The following is a 21,739-nucleotide window of genomic DNA, read 5'->3' as shown; positions in this document are numbered from 1 at the left end:
GGGCTAGACCTGCCGGTCCCGACGTGGGACTAGCCGGGTGCGCGACGAGTTCGCGTCCTCGCCGGACCTACAATAAATGTTTCTTCACTCACTCACTCATGTCACGGAAGTATCGTGAAAAGCGATAGATGGACAAAACACACCAATGTATTTTGACACAGGCTGCTACACTGTCACAATGTAGATGGCACAATGTAGATGGCATAATGCCACAATGCGCGCGTGTACGCGTGCATTGCACAATTACTTACGTGTCACCGTGTCATTCCGCGTACCTTATGACAACATGCAATTATGTTTCATTCATTTATTTTCCAGCTTTTTCTAAATTTGTTTTAGGTAAAAGGCTCCTTATCAAATTTGCAAGTGCTCTATATGTCCCTCCCCGCTGCAGTGCTGTAAAGCCTTGAAGGTACAATAAATAAATAAATTAATAAGTAAATAAATACATAAATAAATAAATATGTGGCCAGGTAGAATGAACAAATCTATTAGGCAATATATATGTATATATATATATATATATATATATATATATATATATATATATATATATATATATATATATATATATATAAACACGGTGCCTTAGAGGCTCAAATCACTTGTAAGGAAGAAGACCAAAGATTCAGCACCTAAACACAATATATATTCCTAAATCAAGATTCACCAGAGGGAAGCGCGACCACAAACAGTAACGCCGTGCATTCGTGACGCTTAAGATTTGGCGTTACGCCATGAAATAAAGTTCAATAAAAATTGAAAACTAGCCAAACAGAGTCATTCAAAGCGGACGAATGAAATGTTGCACGGGAGTAGAAGGCATTAAGCAATATTGCGCCCCAATATGCGCCGCATCTCACTCGGTCCACCGTCCAGCGCGCAATTGTCTCGCGCCACTGGCCAACCGAGCCTGACACTTCGAGTGTCCGGCTCCACGCTGTGCGAGCGAGAGGCGCCTATGGTTGCTCTTCCTCGTCGGCGCCTGACATTTCCTCCTTATCCTGAGCAGCAGCTTCGTCCGGCGAAACGGCGGGCGTTTCAGCGCTCAGCATGCCGGACTTGCCCTCAGCTTCGCCCGATACAACCGCTTCCACAGCGCCACGTTTAGCCCTGGCCTCGGGCTCAGCACTAGGCTCTGCCCTTGCTTGTGGCTTGGCCGGAGGCTTAGCGTGAGCTTTGCCCTGTGGCTTGGCGGTGCTCGTAGCGGACGATCGGTGCTCGTCTTTCTGCTGGTGCCCTTTGTGTTCGCCTCGCAGTGCCTTGGGATCTTCGTGCTCTGCCCTGGTCATCTGCTGCAGCGCGCTGGGGGGCTTGAGCGCGTGCATAATGTCGGACGCCCTGCGGGTGGTCACGTCCGCCTGGCCTCGCAGCAGGATTACCTCGAGGCTGACGCATCGCGTGTCCGGCAGTAGCTTGAAGGCGGTCATGCCGCCCGCGAACGTGACGGCGCCGGACAAGATGACCAGCAGCGCGAGCGACGCGGTCGTGGTGCCGACGATGCTGAACATGCTCAGGATGGCAAGCGCCGAGGCCCAATGGAAAGCGCACACGCTTCCGAACTCGAACCCGCTGTTGCGTAGCGGTGCCAGTTCGATGGCGAGAGCCCAGGACGCCGGACCGAGACCGAGAGAGAAACCGATGGTGAAGATGACCTGCGATTGGTACGGTCGCACGCTTGCTTGAATTCAAGTAACGAACATCTTTTGAGCTATGCACACATTTTAACTGGCCACACCGAAGCCATCAAGAAACGTAGGAACGAGTAATACGAAGGGACATGCATGTGGGGCCACCTGGAGCGAAAGAAGCAATGTGTGCAGCTGTGAAAGCCATACAGAGAGCAAAATATTTCAGTTTTTCTCTTGGCGAGCCTGGAACTTTTGTTCGTGACAGTCACAACGGCATAAAAATAATAAGTTACGAAAAGCAACACGCACCAGTTCCTCATAGATACTTCCTTGCAAAACTTGACAGTCACTTCTCGGCCTTTTGGCTAAGATCAAAGTGTAGTGTTGACAGTCACTTTAACATGCGCTAAAGCGGGTGAAGGCGACAGCCTGCGTGTTCATGAGATATTAATTTAATTGACATCATCATTCGAACGCGTTATTAGTTCCTATTGTTTCTCGCACCAAAGGTCGTGGGTTCGAGTGGCTTAAATACGTTAATCTTAAGTAACTGTGCCATAACTATATTCGCCTTAATTAACACCGAAGGTCGTGGGTTCAACTCTCACGAAATAAACTATTTTAATTAAACCTGCCTTATGTTCCATAACGAACATGATACGGTTATCAACGACTGTTTAGGGTTGATAATGGATCATACTGGTCGGGATCAACTTCCACAACATCGATAATGACAACGGGCTTCGTGGAGATGAGTAAGTGGCACAATGCTTGCGTATTCTTAGACAACTACCAGATGAATTTCTGCGTGAATACTTTCCATTCGGTGCTGAGTAATTCCGATGGTTTCTTGTCTCTTCCGATGGTTCGGTCTCTTCTTAGGCAGTGTCGAGGTGCGGCCCCTGCAACTTCACAGGCGGCGCTTATGATTCCAGTGGTGGCGCGTGCGTATCTTCGCTATCGGTCCACTTTCCTATATATGGCACAGGCCTTCCAATCTCGCCGATGAGCATGGCAGCCTGCACGACGATTGTATGACGACGACTCACTAACGATGGAAGAATGGCGTCAATGGAACAAACAAGGCATGGCCAGTGCGAGAGGAAGATTCTGATATGATTACGATGGCATATGACGACAGCCTGACCACCACGTCATGGCAATACGACCGAGTGTTTGACGACGATTGCGTGGTGACGACGATATGATGACAACCGGATGACGAAGCTGCAACGACGATGATGGCAGGACCACGACGGCATGACGACAACCATGCTGTGACAGCGGATGCATGGCAGCGACTGTATGACGACACTGCGATAGGAGAATGGCATGACAACTGTGGCATATACATGATTGAATGACACCAGCACAAGAACAATAGAATGACGAAAAAGAAATCACTTTAAAGAAACAACGGTGACATGCAGACAATGGGTTGACGTTTCCGAAGGAATGGCGATGCAAAAAAAAAAAACAGCGTGGCGATGACAGCCTGATGAAAATGGCGTGCTAGTGATGTACCAAGATGGTAAAACGACGACGTGACGGCGATTGTATGGCGACCGTGGTATCACGAAGTTAAAGTGAAGATAATTGAACGACCATGACGGCATCCTGATGTCTGCATGACAATGAGTGGATGACGGCAAATGTATGACGACGACACAGTGACAATACTGGATTGATAAGTGTGTGAAGACAATGGGATGAAGACGAGGGCATGTCGTCGACTCTATCACGAAGACTGTGTGACGACGACGTCGTGAACAAAACAGCATGACGTTGCTCGGATGACGAAGCTAGAGTGCCGATGCCAGAGCGACCACGACAGCATCACAGCAATGATACAATGAATGCATGACGACTGTATGATGTCGAATCATGAAACTCGAACAACTACGATGCGACGAGGACGGCTGCTTCACGTCTACTGTCGCGTACCTATTCTTCCATGTAAAGCACATGTTGAGTCACTCGATCAGTCGGCGAATAGGGGACGTGACGACAATGCCATGATGGTAGTCGGATCAAGAAGCTCGAATGGCGATGATGGAGCGAGTACGACGGCATCACGGGCAACAGCACACACCTATGTTGGTCCGAGGTAGTAGACAACTTGGACACACACACACACACACACACACACACACACACACACACACACACACACACACACACACACACACACGCACACACACACGCACACGCACACGCACACAAACACACACACACACACACACACACACACACACACGCACACAGACACACGCACACGCACACACACACACGCCCGCGCACAGACAGACAGACAGACAGACAGACAGATAGATAGATAGATAGATAGATAGATAGATAGATAGATAGATAGATAGATAGATAGATAGATAGAAAGATAGATAGCTAGATAGATAGATAGATAGATAGGTTGAAAGTGTCTGAAGTAGCAAAGAATGCTAATCGGAATAAAACGACTTCTTTCAAATCTAACTGGACACTCGAAGGTGGCACAGCGCAGGTGTGAATCAATATGGTGCCTACGGATACCATGTTCCCATCCCGAAAGCTGTGCTTGGTATCTAGGTACTCTGATGATGAGCGTAGGAGAACACCGTCTTGTGGCATTAGAGGGAACCACGACCAAAATGTGCTCATTGGAAGCGCCCTCGTGGGCGCGCCCTTGGAGCACCTTTACGGACGTCAAAACCGACGACCATTGAAAAACGAGCTGAGCAAAGCTTATGCTTTAAAACAAAGCCTTACTTATCACCGCCGTCACCAGCATGGGGTCTCAAACCGTGCTTTTTTTTTCAGTGTATATTTGGAAACTCAACGTCACGAACAATGAGTCATAAGTCAACATCTGCTCTTGCTTATTTGTGCGCAGGCTGGTGCATCACGCCGAATTTCGTAGTGATGACCTCTTCGCGTGCACACTTTTGGATGCTATAGCGGACAGCGTTTTGCACATGGCAAAGAAGCTCCATATTTGAGAAGTTGGTGGTATCACCTATGAAAGCGCCTGCTGCTATGCGGAACTATGCTCTTTTTTTTTTTGCTTCGGTCGTATAGCTTACCTTGCAGACTACGGTGATGCGAGCGGCGAGGTAGTAGTCAAGCGACCGTTCATCATGCGAGACGCTGAAGTAAACGCCGCCCAAGGCCATCACGCTCCCGGTGCTTACGACCACGGACACCACCAGGGGCTTCACTCGGCCCACGGCGTCGAGCAGATGAGCAGCTACTGCGGTCGTCACGAACTGCAATCGAGGCCAAAGGCAAGTGTCAAGAACAATCTTGAGCACCGCTACATTACGAAGGGCACTATAACGTAAAACTATTCCAAACTTTTCTATTCCAATTCTGCTATCAGCCCCCACGATTGGTCAAAAACTTTTTTCGACCACGCCCACTTCACCTGTCTGTCACGCGACGTCACGAAAACCGCGATACCTCTCCATCTGATATGATGTGTACACACTAATTATGCAACAGTTGACAGAAAAAAGAAAAACAGTTATTTCTGATTCGACCCCTTTTCGCCATTAGCCCTTGGCTATTGGTAAAAAGATTTCGGGCTGCACCCACTTCACCTCCCTTTCGCGCGACGTCACAAAACCGCACAAACTCACCGCGTCAGAGTAACATGTACGCGATAAAGATGCATTAATATGCCGAACAAAACAGAATTTTTTTCAGAATAGCCGCAGGCTGCCCTTTTCGAAAGGAATAAAAGATGGCTGCCGCCGATCGCTGAGACGCTGGCTACTCGCACCTGCCGTAGAGCATAGGTGTATTTGCGTATAATAAAACTTCTTGCGTGGCCGTGTAACGTTTTCGAGCCCTTTCGGCACGCGCACCACCTCATTCTGCCAACTCTTCTATGCTGAGGGTCACTTTTAGCGTAATTCTTCAGCTTCCGTTGCATGCCGCCGTGGTTTTCGACTAGCCACCACAAGCCAAGTAAGGGAAAGCCGACCAATCGCACACATCGGCACCACCCTCTTCTTCCGGTTATCGATTTTCAGTGCACTGGCTCTGCCCCAGTGAATCCCTCTCCACTTGAGCGTTCTCCTCGCCTCTTGTAAGTCAATTAGATACGACAAGCCGCTCAGTTTAGGCAACGTTATTTGTTTTTCAAGCAAACAAAAATGACCTCCTATGAGCGAGGAGAGCGTTTGATTTGTCTGTTCAGACAACCCTGCGGGTGACCGCCCGGTGCTTGCGTCGGTGGTTACGCAACTTTGACATCAGGAGATTGGAATAGAAACATATTGGAATAGCTTTACGTTATAGGGCCCCAAGTTATTGTCTTGCTCTTTTCCCCGCTTCTGTCAAAATCACTAAAATGGCTCTCGATCCTACTGAAATAATGTAGATATTTAAGGACATTTTTACAATGGAAAAACAAAAACCAAAGCCGAAAGTTAATAGAAAAATTAAAGCCTATCGGAAACGCGTGTGTGAAATTACACCTTGCTATTAGTTCTTGCTGTGCGCTTTGTGTGTTGCTTACACGAAATATGCAAATACTTATATGCTTGCATACACGCTTACAATTCGCGTTCGGAGCAGTTCCGCAGCATGTTCTCTTTTCCTGGCTTTATAAATGCCCGCAAGCTTCGCGGAAACAATTTCACTACGCTTGCTGGAGCCTTGATTCAGGCTCTCTGAGATGTGCTCTCAACGAAAGATTTCGGCATGTTGACTGCATGAGAATGAGATATGACCTTTTGTTTCGGGTTTCACCACTGAAGTACAGTTTTAATTTATCGCATTTGACAATTTTAAGCTTCATGAGTAAGTGCTGACGCTGCTTTATAATTCAATCAGACTGATGTTAAGGAATACTACGGGGAAATTTGTTGTCAGTGTTCAAGCTTGCCTTCAATGGAGTGCTTTATCCAGCATGGGAATGATGGGAATTACAGGGATTTATCTCAGCTGCGTCCCTATTTCAAACACTCATATGGACCACGATTTTGTTGTAGCGATGCCATTGCCAATGCTATTTCTTTTCGCGTTCCTTTTTTTCCGTTTCGTCATTAGTAAAGGACGGTGCTCCGCTAGCGTTATCAATTGATCAGCCGGCCGTGAACGGTAGATGATAGTGGCATAGAATCGTGAAGGAAGGCATCGCTACAAAATCTCGGCCCTGTTTACTTCGTCTCTGATATTAAATTACTATAGGCATTTAAAGTTTGCCCTGTGATTTCTAAATTTCTGTTGACAAGTACAAATACACTTTCAGGCATCTAAAGTTTTACAAACGCATAAACGCATGTCGCGTGTCACCGTGCAGCAGCCATTCAAATCTAGCGACGCGCATAGTCAGAAGGCTCGACTTATTTACACCGCAACTTCATAGGCATGCGCGACCAGCACTTAGTGTAGCTGAAACACAAAAAAACGTTGAAAGAAGCTGCACTTTCCTTTCTCAATGAGGCAACGTTAAAGGATAAAAGTTTATGTCCTACCCCATACTTCCGATGTTGGCTAATCAAATCAAGACTTCAGCATCAGATTTTCTATAGCAGTGCCTAACAAACCTTTGTGTCCTGGCTTTATCGTTAAGGCCAAAGCCGTTAACATCATTGTGATCCGCATGCACGTTTCGTTCTTTGAGGAGGCGCCCGAGAGCGAGGGCTGCTGTCTCGTCGAGAATTTAGTTTCGCAAAGGCGTAGTGACGTCATTTTCTTGCCTACACCGTGACCTTTCCAATGTTCTGCGAAAGTACCAAGCATTGCGTCACCAGCATGCAACAACTAAATTTGTCGCTTGGGAACATGCTTTACGACTCTGTGAAATAAAACCAATGCCCTAATCTCAGATTTTGAATAGTTCACCCTAAATAACGAGCCAACTGACCGTACTAGAAGTTTTATGAATCACGAAAGGTGACTGCAAACCATTTCACCGTGGTCAGATCTGCATTGTTAATTTGAACACAGTCGTGTGGAAAACACATGGATTAGGGGGCGAAATAACATTTCAACCCCCCTCCCCCCCCCTCCCTCACCGCTCCACATCCGCTCGATTGCGCGGTTTCTAACCTGGGATATTTCGCGGACGTTCAATGACAAATGAAAGCCACCATAAAGCATATTCATTATTTATTAATATAATCGCTCAGCACACTTCTCAATTGTAATGCGCTCGGCTGTTTTGGAATGTGGATTTTCTTCGTAGCTCATTAAAGCTACCTGATACTGTAATATGAAAAAATAACGATATTATAGGCTTCGTTTTTTTATGAAACAAAATTTCCAAGGTAGTTATTGTTGCGCAGTCCTAAATGTGTCGGTTCCTCAGCACAAAGGCACTTAAAAAGGTTAAAGGTAAATAGAAGCAACCTTAGCAAAAAACTTGGTTAGGCGGTAGGCATGAACAACTCAGGATGCTGACAAACATGAATAATCTGTCTAAAGACAGCGCTTACACATCCTGTCTTCACCTAGTTAAAACAAAAGTTACACGCGTTCTTTTGACAAACGCCGAATGATCGGAGCATAGTAAGTAGATGCGCACTGCCCTTCTCGACAAGTGGCAAAAGCAAGCACTGAAGTAGCTCACAGGACGAAGAACTGAAAACTATGCACCCGATTTACAAACTGTGCGCCTATATGCTAGTACTAGGATCGGTCAGTCATTAGCGGTAGAATAAAAAAAAAAGAAGTATCCGGTAGATTAAAAGAATTCGTAACATTATACTGGTCGAACCTCCTTTACTGCAGTTAAGAAAAACGTAGAACTTATGCCACATAAGTAATCTGACTTGACATGTCAAGCTAAATAACTCTAAGCATAGATACGGGATTCAGCGAATGAGCTTCAGCGGTTAGAATGCACATTTGATGACGCACGTGGTGGATGTAACGCGCCGGCATAGGCACGTTTACTAAAGCAAGGGGAAACGCAAAATTTTACGACTTTCGGAAGAATTTCGTCGACAGTATCTATATATAACTGCGCCAATAATTTTCACTCTCAGTGGACAACATACTGGACGCAGACGTGCCAGGTTTAGGAATGCTGAAAGGTGCCCTCCTACAATTAAAAGGAAAGTCCGAGATTTCTCGCGTCGGGGTTTCATTCGTTTCGTATAATATTCTCCACTTCATACACAGCCGACAACGCTGCGGAAGCTAACGCATGTTGTGCGGTCGTATCTCGCATTGAAGTTGACATTAATTTGCGCTTTTGTCTGCGGAGCAGCTATTGTAGGCCAGTACCTGCAAGGATGACAGCACGATGAATGTGTCGTGCGAGGCGTATCCAAAGCCCGCGTGAAGGGGGCCGCAGGCAAAGAGCAGGATTGCGTTGACGCCGGAGAACTGCTGCACCAACATCACCAGCACGGCCAGCATGTAGTGCATGAGGGGCGTTGGCGTTTTCACGTAGATCGCCTCGATCTCCTGGGAACGCGGGGTTGCCGCATTATAATAGAACAGCGGGGTGCAGGAAAATAAGGTTAAAATAATGCAGAAACAAAAATTTTAGCAATGTGTGGAAAAAATGTATTTTTAGGTCTTTTAGATTTCAGAACCAAAGTGTTATGCTTCGTGTTCACCGCAGAAACTGAAGCGTGGTGCGTGCCAGAGGAAGGTCCAAAATAGCCACAGCCAGGCAACGTCCCGAATTGTCCAGAAACAACGTACATGCGATATTTTCCCCCAGGATTGAATCCGTTGTTTCCACAGCATTTATCACGGCAAAGTCGGTGAAACTTCGTCTTTTAGAGATTCGTAGGAACCGATGGCATACATTTGAGTTTCATGCGTGATTCAGAGTTATATTACACAGAAATTAAAATTTTGGGATTTTCTTGAGCCATAATCACGACCTGATTATGAGGCACACCGTATTGTGGTATTCTTGATTGATTTTGACTACCAGGGGTTCTTTAACGTGCACCTAGTTTCCGGTACAAGAGCGTTCTTGCAGTCCCCCTCCCCCTCCCCCAAAACTAAACGCGGTTGCCACGGCCTGGAGTCGACTCCGCGATCTCGTGTTTAGTCACGCGACGCCATAGCCAGTGACACACCGCGGTGGGTGACGCCGAAAATATGTGTGCTCACTGGCACGATTTCGTTGAAGTCAGTGGTGTAGATGCCGTTTTGCTGTGTCATGACTCGGTGATACGCCACGAACGGACGGCAAACCCAGGATAGTGAGTACCTGCATTTGTACCTGCAGTACATTTGTACCTGCATTTGTACTGCATTTGTACCTGCAGTACCTACAGTACATTTGTACCTGCAGTACCTACAGTACATTTGTACCTGCAGTACCTACAGTATCATTTACCTGCATGTACCTTTCACTGCAAAACTTTCCGCCTCCTTTCGTTAAACGATTTTCCGTTTCCTGACTCTGGCAATCTTTCGTTGAGCTCTGAATGGGACTCTGTTCTATCAGAACAATGACGCGTCATTGTTCGAGGGTGGTGTGCAAGCACTTGCCTCGTACTCGGCGTCCGCCTCGAGGGTGTTGTCTCGAAGGATCCGCAGCGCCTTATGCACGTCCTCGTGCTGCGCGTTCTCGTACAGCCAGCGAGGTGACTCGACGGCCTTCCAGAGCAGCAGGAGCGCCATCGCCGGCGGCATCGCGCACCACAGGGCCAGCTGCGACCAGTTGGCGAACTTGCCCAAGGCGCACATGATGAGCACTCCCGCAGCCACGCCCGTTTGGTAGGCGCCGCACTGCGGGGTTATTATGAAGAAGGCAGGCAGGGCCTTGCGGTTTCGCAGCCTTCACAATGTGCGTTCATATACAGAAAGTCACGCGTTTGCGAGTGTACAGGGCAAAGTTGAACAGAATAGCGAGCACACACAAAAACAAAAGAAAAAATGGCCAGGCTTAGCTTGGTTAAGCCAAGAATGCATTGCATATTGTGCGGTCTTTTTTTTTTTGAGGGCGAGGTATTGCTTGGCGGCACTCGATTTTCTCGGCAATACTTGGTTATACTTGGATTTACTCGGTACTACTTGGTTTAGCTATTTTAATTCTTGGTCATTCTGTGTGCAAGTACCAGTAGTGAGGCGAGAAGTGCTGTAACGGCAATATACGTGGTTGCCAGTGAAGCTAATGCAGAATGTACAAACCCAGCTCCAGCACCGGCTACAACGGCGTTCTTGGCACCCATGGAAAGTACATTGGAAACAGCGGGAGGTGCGGGAGTCAGGTGGTGGCTGCGGCCGCGCGCGACCGCGCCAATTGGGGCCCAGCTTTTCCTCCGTGACGTCACGCGCCGGCGCAGCGCCCCTAGCGGGAGGAGCGGGAGTCAGGTGGTGGCTGCGGCCGCGCGCGACCGCGCGAGTTGGGGCCCAGCTTTTCCTCTGTGACGTCACGCGCCGGCACAGCGCCCCTAGCGGGAGGAGCGGGAGTCAGGTGGTGGCTGCGGCCGCGCGCGACCGCGCGAGTTGGGGCCCAGCTTTCCCTCCGGTTGTCGTGACGTCACGTCACGTGGTAATGGTGGCTGCCCGGCCGCGCCCAAGGGCTGAACTGAGTGATTGCAATATGCAACGCATAAAATATATGCGGATCCCACGCATTGTGGGCACCGGGTGTACGCGAAGCGTTCGTGAGCCAGCTAGAGAAAATGGCGCAGTACGATCAGAGACGCGCTGTAGAATTTAGTGATGAGGTTTTTCTTGAACTTCAGGGATGAGTTCGTGGCGATTTCTGTTCAGTTGCAAAGAAGATTTTCGCGCTCGATGTCCGTCGCATATGTTCTAGGCATTAGAAAGTCAGTTCTTTGACTGAGCATGCGGATAGGATAGACAAAATATTAGCTCAATGGACGAGAACAATCACGAGAACCGAAGGGGATCAATTTCTTTAGTCCCTTAACAACAGGAAGTATATGCATTCACTGAAGCCAAGAAAATGATAGGCGAGGTCAGTGAGGGGTCTTTACTTGAAGTGTAGAGTTATTACCGAACAGGGAAATGAAATTGGGCTAATATACTACCTGCGCGGTTGGAAGCCGAACCCGTGAACAGATGGCACTTGCGCAAATGCTTTCGGAAGCCTATATAAGTGGCCCAATCAACAACTGCAGCGTCAAGTGTCCCAGCTGCTCACCGTCTTTCCGCGGTCTTTGGCGGGGGACGCCTCGGCGGTGTAGGCGGGAACGACGAGCGACACGACGCCGGTGCACAGTCCTCCGAGCACCCTGGCCGTGAGCAGGTGGAAGGATTCGGCAGAGACGGCGGCCATGACCAACCATGAGGCCAGCGAGCCGAGGCAGCCCACCGCCAGCATCCTGCGCCGGCCGAGCGAGCGTACCACGAAGCAGGCGCATAGCGATCCGAACACGGCGCCCAGCAGGAGAAGCGAGTCGAACCTGAGTGAGGGGTGAAGTTTAGCGACGCGCACAGTTAATAGGGGGGCTGTCCGCAGGAGCTCGTAGCCGACCCGCTACTCTACCGTCGGGGCAAAATGACTGTAGAGTTGCAGCAAAGAGACGAGATGAATGTGGCATGACGACATGACGACGCAGTACTGAGTGGCAGTGTATGCTAGTGATCAGTCCGATGTATAAAGGAACAAGCCATGCGCTTTTCTTGCAGACGCATGGCACGCGTTGCCGTCACTTTACGGCAGACCATTTGCCAACTTATGTGGCGTCAATGTGCGCGTACGTGAAGTGGCCCTACACAGTACTCGGGCAGATGAGTCCTTTACACATACTTTACTACGGCAACCGCGATCAGCAACACGAGCATATCACATAAAGGCGGGTGGTACACAGATTATCCAATACGAATTTGCTCGTTTTTACCCTTGTGAGACCTGACGTCCACCTCTCTAGGCATCTGCTAAATATTTTTTTTAGAAAACGAACGACGTTTCACGAACGCTCGTTCATATTGCTGTTTGGTGATTTGCACTGTCACCTGGCTGTGTTTGGACAAAACAGGGCGTAACTGAGAAGTCTCACATCATTCTGAAATGAAAGCGTGCAGCAGATACTCTACGTGATTATGCCCATTACTTTCGGCACGTGAGTCGCAGACTAACTAATCGCATTGCAAGGTGTTCTTGATGAAACTGTGGTAAATGGTAACAGTTTTTTTGGTAGACGGCGATTCTCTATCAACTCTTTTTGCTGAAGAGTAAACATCTGCGCGCACAACGGTAGTCGCTAGGACGCTGCAGTAGTGCTTCTGAACAGGATTTTGGTGCAGATGGCTTCAATTATGGCGCGTATTGCAGAGTGGCTGCTCAATTTGCCGAATGAGGTGCCCAAGGACAGCGATGAAGATGACGGTGGAAACGTCGTAAGAAACAAGAAAAATCCATACACAAGGACGCAAGCCCGAAAGTTGAAAGCAGTAAATTTTTGTTCTTCTAAAAGACGATATCTAGAACGCTGCGCGATGCCGTAACGTTCGCTGCTCCAAGAACATTCGACACCGGTATACATCTTGTGAAGTGCATCGCTCCATTCAGGCTGATCGCAGTTGTTTTCCCGAAATTTCACTCCACGTAAGCCCCATAATCTATTAGCTAAAAATCTTTTGATATAAAGCAACAACCGAGGATGCGAAGTGCATGAAACTACAAGGAAGGTAATGGGTGCACATTACTAACATCCATTTTGTTTCCTGTGCAGCTACTTCAGAGTACCAGTATCCATGTGTATGGACATTCAGTTCTGTTAAATTACAAAGAAGAAATATTGCTCCATAATTGGGCTACCTAAAGCCCTCTCATGAATTTAGAAACTTGAAATGCTTACTACTACTTCAGGGTTTTCTCGGGAAGCCGGAGGTTGTGTAACAGTAACCACCGGCTCAGGAACTTCAAATATTTCTACGACTGTCTCTGCGACAGCTAAGAATTGCGTGGGGCGAGGGTTGCTCTATACAGAGACGCCTTTGATTGTTGGTAATCTTCCGCTGAACACTCCGAACATACTCCAACTAATCTATGGTCGGGCAAGTTGGAAGACCATAAGGTGCTTATCCTTGTTCGCTCATTGTACCAGATGCTGCGTAAACATTAAGCGTCTAGTGCACGTGAACGTTATGGCTAAACCGCTGGCTCATTCATGCGCAAATTTCTAACAAATGCTGTTTCGCGATAGATGCAGTTTGATTCCACGCTTTCGGACATTGCTTTCCTGGATCGTTCATTGTAAGTCAGAAACATAAGCGCAGGCTGCGGCGATGCCAAAAAAAAAGAAAGATTTGCAGTTTGTGGGGACAGAAGAGAAAATGCGGAGTGCCTTATTTTGTTGTTTTATCACCAATAATACAGCTACCGCAGTAAAGCATGAAATTTCAGAACGAAAGTAATTTAGCATATTTTAGTTATTGATTACTACCCTATTGCAAAAAAATCATGTGCCGATTTGGTACAACGAAAGAATGCTACATGTCATATAGGCGGCATTGCGTTTCTCAGTGCCAAAGTGATCTGGGAAGACATTTATAAGCATAGGTTATTGCAATCGCTTTATGTGTCTTCGCCATTTGCTAAAAATTTATTTCCCTTTACTGGGTACCTTGAGCATCAATACCGAATGCACGCGAAGTCCGCAAATATGAAAAGTAGTGAACGTTGACACTTATTACAAACTACAGCCACCTGAGGCATAACATACCTACAATAATTAAATTAAAAAACAAAAACAGTACGTTTAAAGAGAAAACAGTAACATGACCAGTCGATGGCGCTGTTTTACACACTATTCTATTACGTGTACTTATTTGCAAGCATTGTTGTTTAGTGCAGTTGCTGTTTTTAGTTGATGTCTGATAATCTTGTTGCACAAGGGCAATGGATGTTGTAATTTGCTTAATGAACTCATTTGGCGATATTCATTTCTTATGTATGACATGTATTCATGTCTATAACCGAGTGATATGTAGCGTATTAGTTCCTGCTGTAGTGTTGCGAGCAATTATGTATCCTCTTCTTTTGTTTTCTTTTTTCCCCTCAACATGTGTTGCTGTTGTCTCCGTGAAGGCGAAAATTGTTATCCACCCTGCATGCTGTAGCTCGAAACTACAAAAGAAAGCCATACCGAATTCTCAGAACAAAACTTTCCAGTTGAAGAAAATTTGTCTTGATGCTTTATTTTTACGTTTAGCACATACCCCCAGCGAAAAAGACGGCATTACAGTTGAAGGAGAGGGGGGCGGGTGGTAGTTGAAACGCTGAGGTTACATCTCAAGATGGCAGCGACAAAAACGCATATACTTAATGCATTTTGGAACTGTATGTCCCGTAAACTAAGGTGCTTTTAAGTAACAAACTTCTTCGCTGCTTTATGCGTTCGCAAAGTGGTAGTGATACTTCTATTCAGCACCCGCTATTCTCCTGCAGCAGCGTAATTCGGAAGAGTACCCATTTGTGTCAGTCTCTCCCCCAATGATCCGACATATTCGAACAGAAACGAATATTGGACCACATCTAACAGTTAATTCTAGATTCAAACACAAGTCTAATATCATGAGAGGGCTATTCAATTCGCACTTGGACTATCGAACATTCGCACGGTCTTTAATTAAGATTTTCCTCACGTTCTCATGTTTATTTTGAGCGGCGCATACATAAGTCGCGCCTTACCAGAAGATTTCCTTGTTGCTGATGTGGAAGTACTCCGTCGCATTGTCCGTGGCGCGCAAGAGACTGCGGGCAGCCGGCATCGAGTAGCCCACGGAAGCGCCCACGCTCAGCGAACCGGCCCACGGGGCAGCGAACGAGGCGAGCCGCTTGGCGTCCGAGGACCCACGGCTCTGCTGCACCGTCGGCAACTGTCCGGCCCGCGTGCGCGACTGGAACCAACGCCACGTTGTCTCCGGGATGCGGTTCGTCGCGAGAGCTGGCGCCGAAGCTGCGGCCCATCTGCCGGAACCGGTGGTGAAAGCCGCCGACGCGGCACGCGTGTCGGTCGCCGCCCCGACCGTCGTCCACGGGCTCGTGGTCAGATAGGCTGCCGCACTTGTGGACTGCTGCGACGAGGGAGCGGTACTCGCGGAGGGCTGCGATGCGAAAGCCGTCCGCGTCATCTCTCTCGGCGTCTTCTTCTTCTTCTTCTTTGCGTGAAGCTCTTCGCGCGAGCCAGTGAAGCACGTTCGCCGTGGCACGAATTGATTGTTTGATTGAAAACTTTAATATTCCACCGAGCTGGGGTTCCTGCCTCTTAACCTACACGTAGGTAGGGGGGCGGGGGGTGGGGGAGGACGCAGCAGTCCCCGCGCGTTGAGGACGGTGTGTCTTCACGGCCTCCACGGCCAGGCGGATTGCTCGACGCTGGTCGTCTTCACCCTCTCTCTGGAGCAACGCCTCCCAGGCTTTCCTACTGTCAATGTTTTCCTTGGCCCCTGGGGAGCCAGCACACTCCCATATTATATGGTCATGCGTACCTTTTTGCTTACAAATTTTGCAGAGGGCGTCGTTATAGTCCCTCGTCTGGGTTAAGTAGATCCAATGTAGGGATGTATAATTGTTACCCTGGAGGAGCCGCCAAATGCGAACGAACTCCAGAGAGAGAGAGACCGATGCGGAGGCGGAAAGATTCTTATTTAGGCTTTGTAATGACCTACCATTTGCCTGTACGTGATGATGCTATCTTTGATCCCTGGAACTGGCTGCTCTAGAGTTGCCCGGTGGTAGAGTGCTCGGGCGAGCTCGTGAGCGGCTTCGTTGCCTGGTACTTCTTCATGGGCAGGAACCCAAATAAATGTTATGTGCATCCTGGGAGAGTTTTTGAGTACAATTTGGAGGGCTTCTTCCGAGATTCTCCCTTTGTTAAAATTTCGGATAGCTAATATTTTATCGCATAATATTACTCCCGCTTTTGTACCCGCACAAGTGAGCGCTACTGCAACCTCCTCGGCTGTACAGGCGTCCCTCGTGCACGTGGAACACGCTATCTTAACGCACCGGTCGCCATTAACCACCGTCGATACCGCAGCCCCGCCTCTGCCGCAAGCGGCGTCCACGTACGCTACTTTATGCACCAGTGCGGTGTGTTTTTAAGTTTATCTGCTAGAGCCTTAGCCCTGTGAGCTCTCCTCTCTTTGTTGTAGATAGGATGCATATTTTTAGGTGGGGGGCGATTCGGAAGCGTTTACGCACGTCCAGTAAAATGTCCTTCTTTTCAGTCGGGGCACACCTGTCGCAGTGGATTCCTATCCATTCCATGATTTTTCTCCCTGTTTTAGACTGGCCTAATCTTTCCAACTGAGACAGTCGTACTGGCCTAATTTTTCCAACTGATACAGTCGTACTGTCTCAGTTCACAACTAGCGTGCTGTGAACCCCCATTTTCTGGAGGAGGTCTGTCGAAGGCGAGTCTGGGAGCCCTAGGGCTCCCTTAACGAAATGACTGCGGTGGCGTCGCAATTAAAGTGCTTAATGTCGACACCTAGTGGATGCCGTCTGAAATGCGCAAGTTTAGCTCTGACAGGTGAAACGAGATGGCCGACAGGCGTCACATTTTAGCGTCGGACGCGGGCCAACTAAAAAAGAAAAGCTGTCAGTTTTCATCTAATTCACTGATTTCGAACTCTGTCGGGCTTTCCACTTAACATAACGTAACCAGCCATGGCACGCAGGTTTCCTCTTATAGCGGAGTAGATGCGTCGCAAGCTGCAATGCGCAAGATACAAAGGTTCTGCGTAATGTTTGGCACACGGCCAGAGAAAAATATGAGAGTTATATTTTAACGTGCCAAAGAAACACGCGTGCTCCAGTTTGAAAGAAGTGCAATAGCGGAGAATCGCATAGTTTTGACACCTCGGGGCACCGCATTTGCACCCGATGCTATGTGCGCGAGCGATTTTGTGTTTCAGCTCAATCGGAATGTAATCGCCAAGGATCGGGAATCCAGCCAAGGATTCGCGCTCTCCAACACAATGTTATGCACGTTGATCCTGAGCAGCGGTTTAAGGAAGAACGGCAACGATCATAATGACCTGAATGAAATGACAAAATAAAGTCCCGTGCTCTTATACTTGGCGTATATAGGTAATATTTCCCGGTGTAATCTACATACATAGAAATATATTACGGCCTTCAACGCCTCCACATAAAACTGGTGTATTGTAGGCAGTTGCATTTAAGGCATCGGCGTATCAACTTTCAGCACTGCCGTTACGCTGCGCTGTAGTTTACCAGGCCAGTAATAATGCCTAGGTCAACCCCCTATGCCTCTCTCTATCCATCTTTTCTCAAGCTCTCCGCTTTTATAGATGCCATTTTAGCTCAAGCAAGGCCGGCACAATTAAAGTATATGGGTGTTACACTAACAAATGATTTATTACATTCGCCTAGAAGAGCAGCAGAATGCGTAGAATAATAATGTTGGACTTTGTGTGGAAGACAGAGGTTCATAACCATGTGTAACATTTCCCTTTTGATGCCGTAGGGCATATTAGCACAATAACAAGAGAAAGTATCACATGCGCATAGATTCATTATGGCAAAAGAAAAGCGATAACATCCTACTCTCAATCACACCTCAATTATTGCTGACGCTATCCGTGCATCTTTTGCTGATATAACTTGTGAGTGTAGCGCCTGTGGTGTCCGATCTTGTGTTCGTTATTTATTTTCTTTGCACTACACTAGTTTCAGCAAGTATCATCAAACTATCCCAAAAACTAGTTGTTTCGAGTTTCTCCTCTGCCCCCCCCCCCCTACTCCATCAGCCTCACAGTTACCTAACTTCTGAAAGATTAAATGATCATCGCTCGTGAGTCACCACTGCCTTAGACAAGAGCTTTGATCATCTATACAAATGCAGTCCAAACACAGTGGCTTAACCAAACAACAAACATAACCATAAACAATAAACATTACGTTAAAATATCACATAAGTCTTAATTCTGTTGTGCAAATTGTACTCTGAAAATAAAAGAACGCTAATATCGGTTCTTACCATGGTATGGCCAGTGGCTGATGACGTTACTTCAAGTTAGCATGCCGTGTTTAAGTTTTCACAGTTCATGGTCCATCGAGGTTTAGTTGGTTTTTGTTTAAATGTTTCCATGCCATGCAAAAGCTTTGCCTGATTTTCTGTCGAGATCATTTCGTTCAATCTCCTCAACCTTGCTGCATGACCAATATTTCAAGAAACAGTTATTGAGGGGTTAAAAGATGTTAAATTAAACGACTCGGTAATGGAACAATGGGCCAATTTTAAACTGAGTAATAAAAGGAAAGCTGGTGAACGACGTAGTAGTCTAGCGAAGGAAAAAGAAGTGAAGAAATAAGGCTCAAAAGAAAAAGCTCGGAAAGTTGTCTGCGTTAGAATGCAAACAGCCGAGGGTTTCTGGTTCCCATGGTTACATTAGTGATTTGTCTTAATTTAACATTTTTTAACTCGTCAATAAAGATGTCTGGAAAAGTTGGGTCCTGACGCAAGGTTGAGTCCACTTCCCAAAGATCCCATGAGAAGGCGTCGTGCATTTTCTGGGGGTCTATATACGCGACCAGACGCTGGTCAGAAAAATGAACAGTAGTTATGCGTAACCGTCAACGTGAATACATCAGTTCAACAGACATGTTCAATATAAAGGGGCATGACTCTGCCCCTGAAGATGCCTAAATTTTGCCCTTCGTGACACGTGAAAACGTTGTCATACATCATCAAGTCCAAACTGTGATATGATTTGTGATAAGATATTATTGCTTCTGTCACAAGCTGCCCGACCAGAAACTGTGCATCTGGCTTTAAGCACACTATTAAAATACCCACGAAGAATAGTAATTTTTTCAGGCAAGAAAATTGTTTTGCACTCGATAAAAACTCGCCCCTCTGCACTATTTGGCGGTATACAGAAATGATACGCCAAACCACAGAGCGCAAGGTCACATACAACAAGACTTCCTAAACTACAACAAATCACCTTCTCACGAGTAAGATCCTCACTCCCTTCTAATGAACAAAACACACCCATCTGACTACTCGACAGCATGGCTCACTACAGCATAGTACCGGGTAGTGAGCCAAACACCATGCTCCCGGTCTGCTCCTAGCCTTCAACCTTAGTTTCCTGGACTCCCAAGACATCGATGTTATGCCACGGCCGCTGGATAAAGAAACATCTTTGTTTACCTGGCCACCGCGGTTATATTCGGCCAACAACCGATACATTCAAGTGGAGTTTTGCTTCCCGGCTTGATCTTCAGCGTTCAATGTACGGGTGCTAATTCACGGGGTCAACGACATTTTAGCCTGGCGCGTCTAGCTAACCGCTAGACGCGTCCGAGGCCGTCCAATGAACATCATTCAGAGTTCCGCGGTGGTGGCCTGTCAACAGGCTTCTTTTCAGGTGAGGTATGAGGCGTGGTCCTCAAGGGAGCACGCCTGCCTGAAGGCGCTTCTGCTGGCAGTTCTTCAAAATCCTTGACAGCGGTCCCGTCTCCCGTGCTTGCAGCGACACCGAGAGGCCGCTTCATCTGTACGGTGACGACGGCACCCCGAACGGCACCATCGCCAGGTGTGCCCTCGTTCGTGACCTCGGCCTTCGCAGCGATATCTGCTACTCGACAACTTTCGCTGTCTTCACTACCTCGTCCTGAAAAAGCTCCCTTCATTTGGTCCTCGGTTAGCTGGTTTTCTTGGTTTTCTAGAGAAGGCGCCATTCCCATCTTCACTCACGCCGTCCTGCCTCCAACGTCACGGACCACGTCACCCGACTCCTTGGCCTCCATGACCTACTGATCGGCGTCTCAGTAGACGCGCCGCCCGTCACCGTGGCGTGCGAGAGGATGCACTGGACGTCCGAATGCGTGAACCGCTGGTACTGGGAACATCGTGACATCGAACATCGTGACATGAACCAAGACTCACGGCAACGTTGGCACTGCATGGGCCGGCCAGGCGTGACGACTAAAACCAGCTCCCCGTCAACTCGAATCTCGTACGGGAAATCATCAACGCTTAGACCTGCTTTAGCTTCAGCAGTGTAGTCGTGTTGGTATACCCCCTGTCTCTGGCGCCTTCGACCCGCCAGCGCTTGCGTGTGACCTCGATGGGAAAAAGCAGCGAGCGCCGCGTGGACATCCTTGTCTGCCCTTCCGTGCAGCAGCCAATGCAGTCGAAGCTTCACATGCTACTCCTCCGGGTCATTGCCGCGGCAGCGGCGATCCTTCCCCTGTACTTCCTTCAGAGCAGTAGTGTCTTCGTCTCCTCCGGGATGCAGAGCGTCACCACCTGAGGTAGGTAATTTGATCTACCTCCAAGGCCACGACATCTGGGAGCGCACCAACCGATGTTAGCAAGCCTCGGAAGTCTCAAAGGAAAGGGCCTGCCATGCAGGTATCCGTGCAAGAAAATTGTGTAAAACAACACCATCTGTTGGAAGACGCGTCAAAATAACCTCAAAATCTTTATGTTCTACGTATACAGTCTTGTATACGGTCTCCACGGTTGCTGTGGAGGCGCTATAGATACTGAAAGATATCTATAGCGCCTCCACAGCCACCGTAGTCCTCCATAAAGCAAGCAACAAAATCCCAATAAAGAAAGGCGTCAGGCAGGGAGATACGATTTCTCCAATGCTATTCACAGCGTGTTTACAGGAGGTATTCAGAGACCTGGATTGGGAAGAATTGGGGATAAAAGTTAATGGAGAATACCTTAGTAATTTGCGATTTGCTGATGATATCGCCTTGCTTAGTAACTCAAGGTACCAATTGCAATGCATGCTCACTGACCTGGAGAGGCAAAGCAGAAGAGTGGGTCTAAAAATTATTCTGCAGAAAACTAAAGTAATGTTTAACAGTCTCGGAAGAGAGCAGCAATTTACAATAGGCAGTGAGGCACTGGAAGTCGTAAGGGAATACATCTACTTAGGGCAGGTAGTGACGGCGGATCCGGATCATGAGACGGAAATAATCAGAAGAATAAGAATGGGCTGGGGTGCGTTTGGCAGGCATTCTCAGATCATGAACAGCAGGTTGCCATTATCCCTGAAGAGAAAAGTATATAATAGCTGTGTCTTACCAGTACTCACCTACGGGGCGGAAACCTGGAGGCTTACGAAAGGGGTTCTACTCAAATTGAGGACAACGCAACGAGCTATAGAAAGAAGAATGATAGGTGTAACGATAAGGGATAAAAAAAGAGCAGATTGGCTGA

General features: G+C 47.7%; 1 protein-coding gene across 1 annotated transcript; it reads right to left on the bottom strand.

Annotated features, from left to right (window-relative positions):
* Nucleotides 1-627: 627 nt before the first annotated feature.
* LOC135921069 (solute carrier family 2, facilitated glucose transporter member 8-like) lies at nt 628-15,659 on the bottom strand. Its single transcript, XM_065455386.1, has 6 exons — nt 15,214-15,659; nt 11,719-11,980; nt 10,095-10,334; nt 8,865-9,047; nt 4,709-4,891; nt 628-1,655 (listed from the first exon to the last, which is right to left on the bottom strand). The coding sequence occupies exons 1-6, from the start codon at nt 15,654-15,656 to the stop codon at nt 960-962; spliced, it is 2,007 nt and encodes a 668-aa protein (XP_065311458.1). The 5' UTR covers nt 15,657-15,659; the 3' UTR covers nt 628-959.
* Nucleotides 15,660-21,739: the final 6,080 nt, after the last annotated feature.

Source organism: Dermacentor albipictus, chromosome 2 (assembly GCF_038994185.2).
Source record: "Dermacentor albipictus isolate Rhodes 1998 colony chromosome 2, USDA_Dalb.pri_finalv2, whole genome shotgun sequence".
Classification (NCBI taxonomy): Eukaryota; Metazoa; Arthropoda; class Arachnida; order Ixodida; family Ixodidae; genus Dermacentor; species Dermacentor albipictus.
Note: the sequence above shows the minus strand (reverse complement) of the source record. Positions and strands in the feature narration are given on the sequence as shown.

Excerpts from the sequence above, each read along its gene's own strand:
- LOC135921069 (XM_065455386.1), bottom strand. The coding sequence starts at position 15,656 with ATGACGCGGACGGCTTTCGCATCGCAGCCCTCCGCGAGTACCGCTCCC. Across the intron at positions 11,981-15,213 it reads AGCAACAAGGAAATCTTCTG|GTTCGACTCGCTTCTCCTGC; the intron begins GTAAGGCGCGAC and ends CCCCTCACTCAG. Across the intron at positions 1,656-4,708 it reads GCATCACCGTAGTCTGCAAG|GTCATCTTCACCATCGGTTT; the intron begins GTAAGCTATACG and ends TACCAATCGCAG.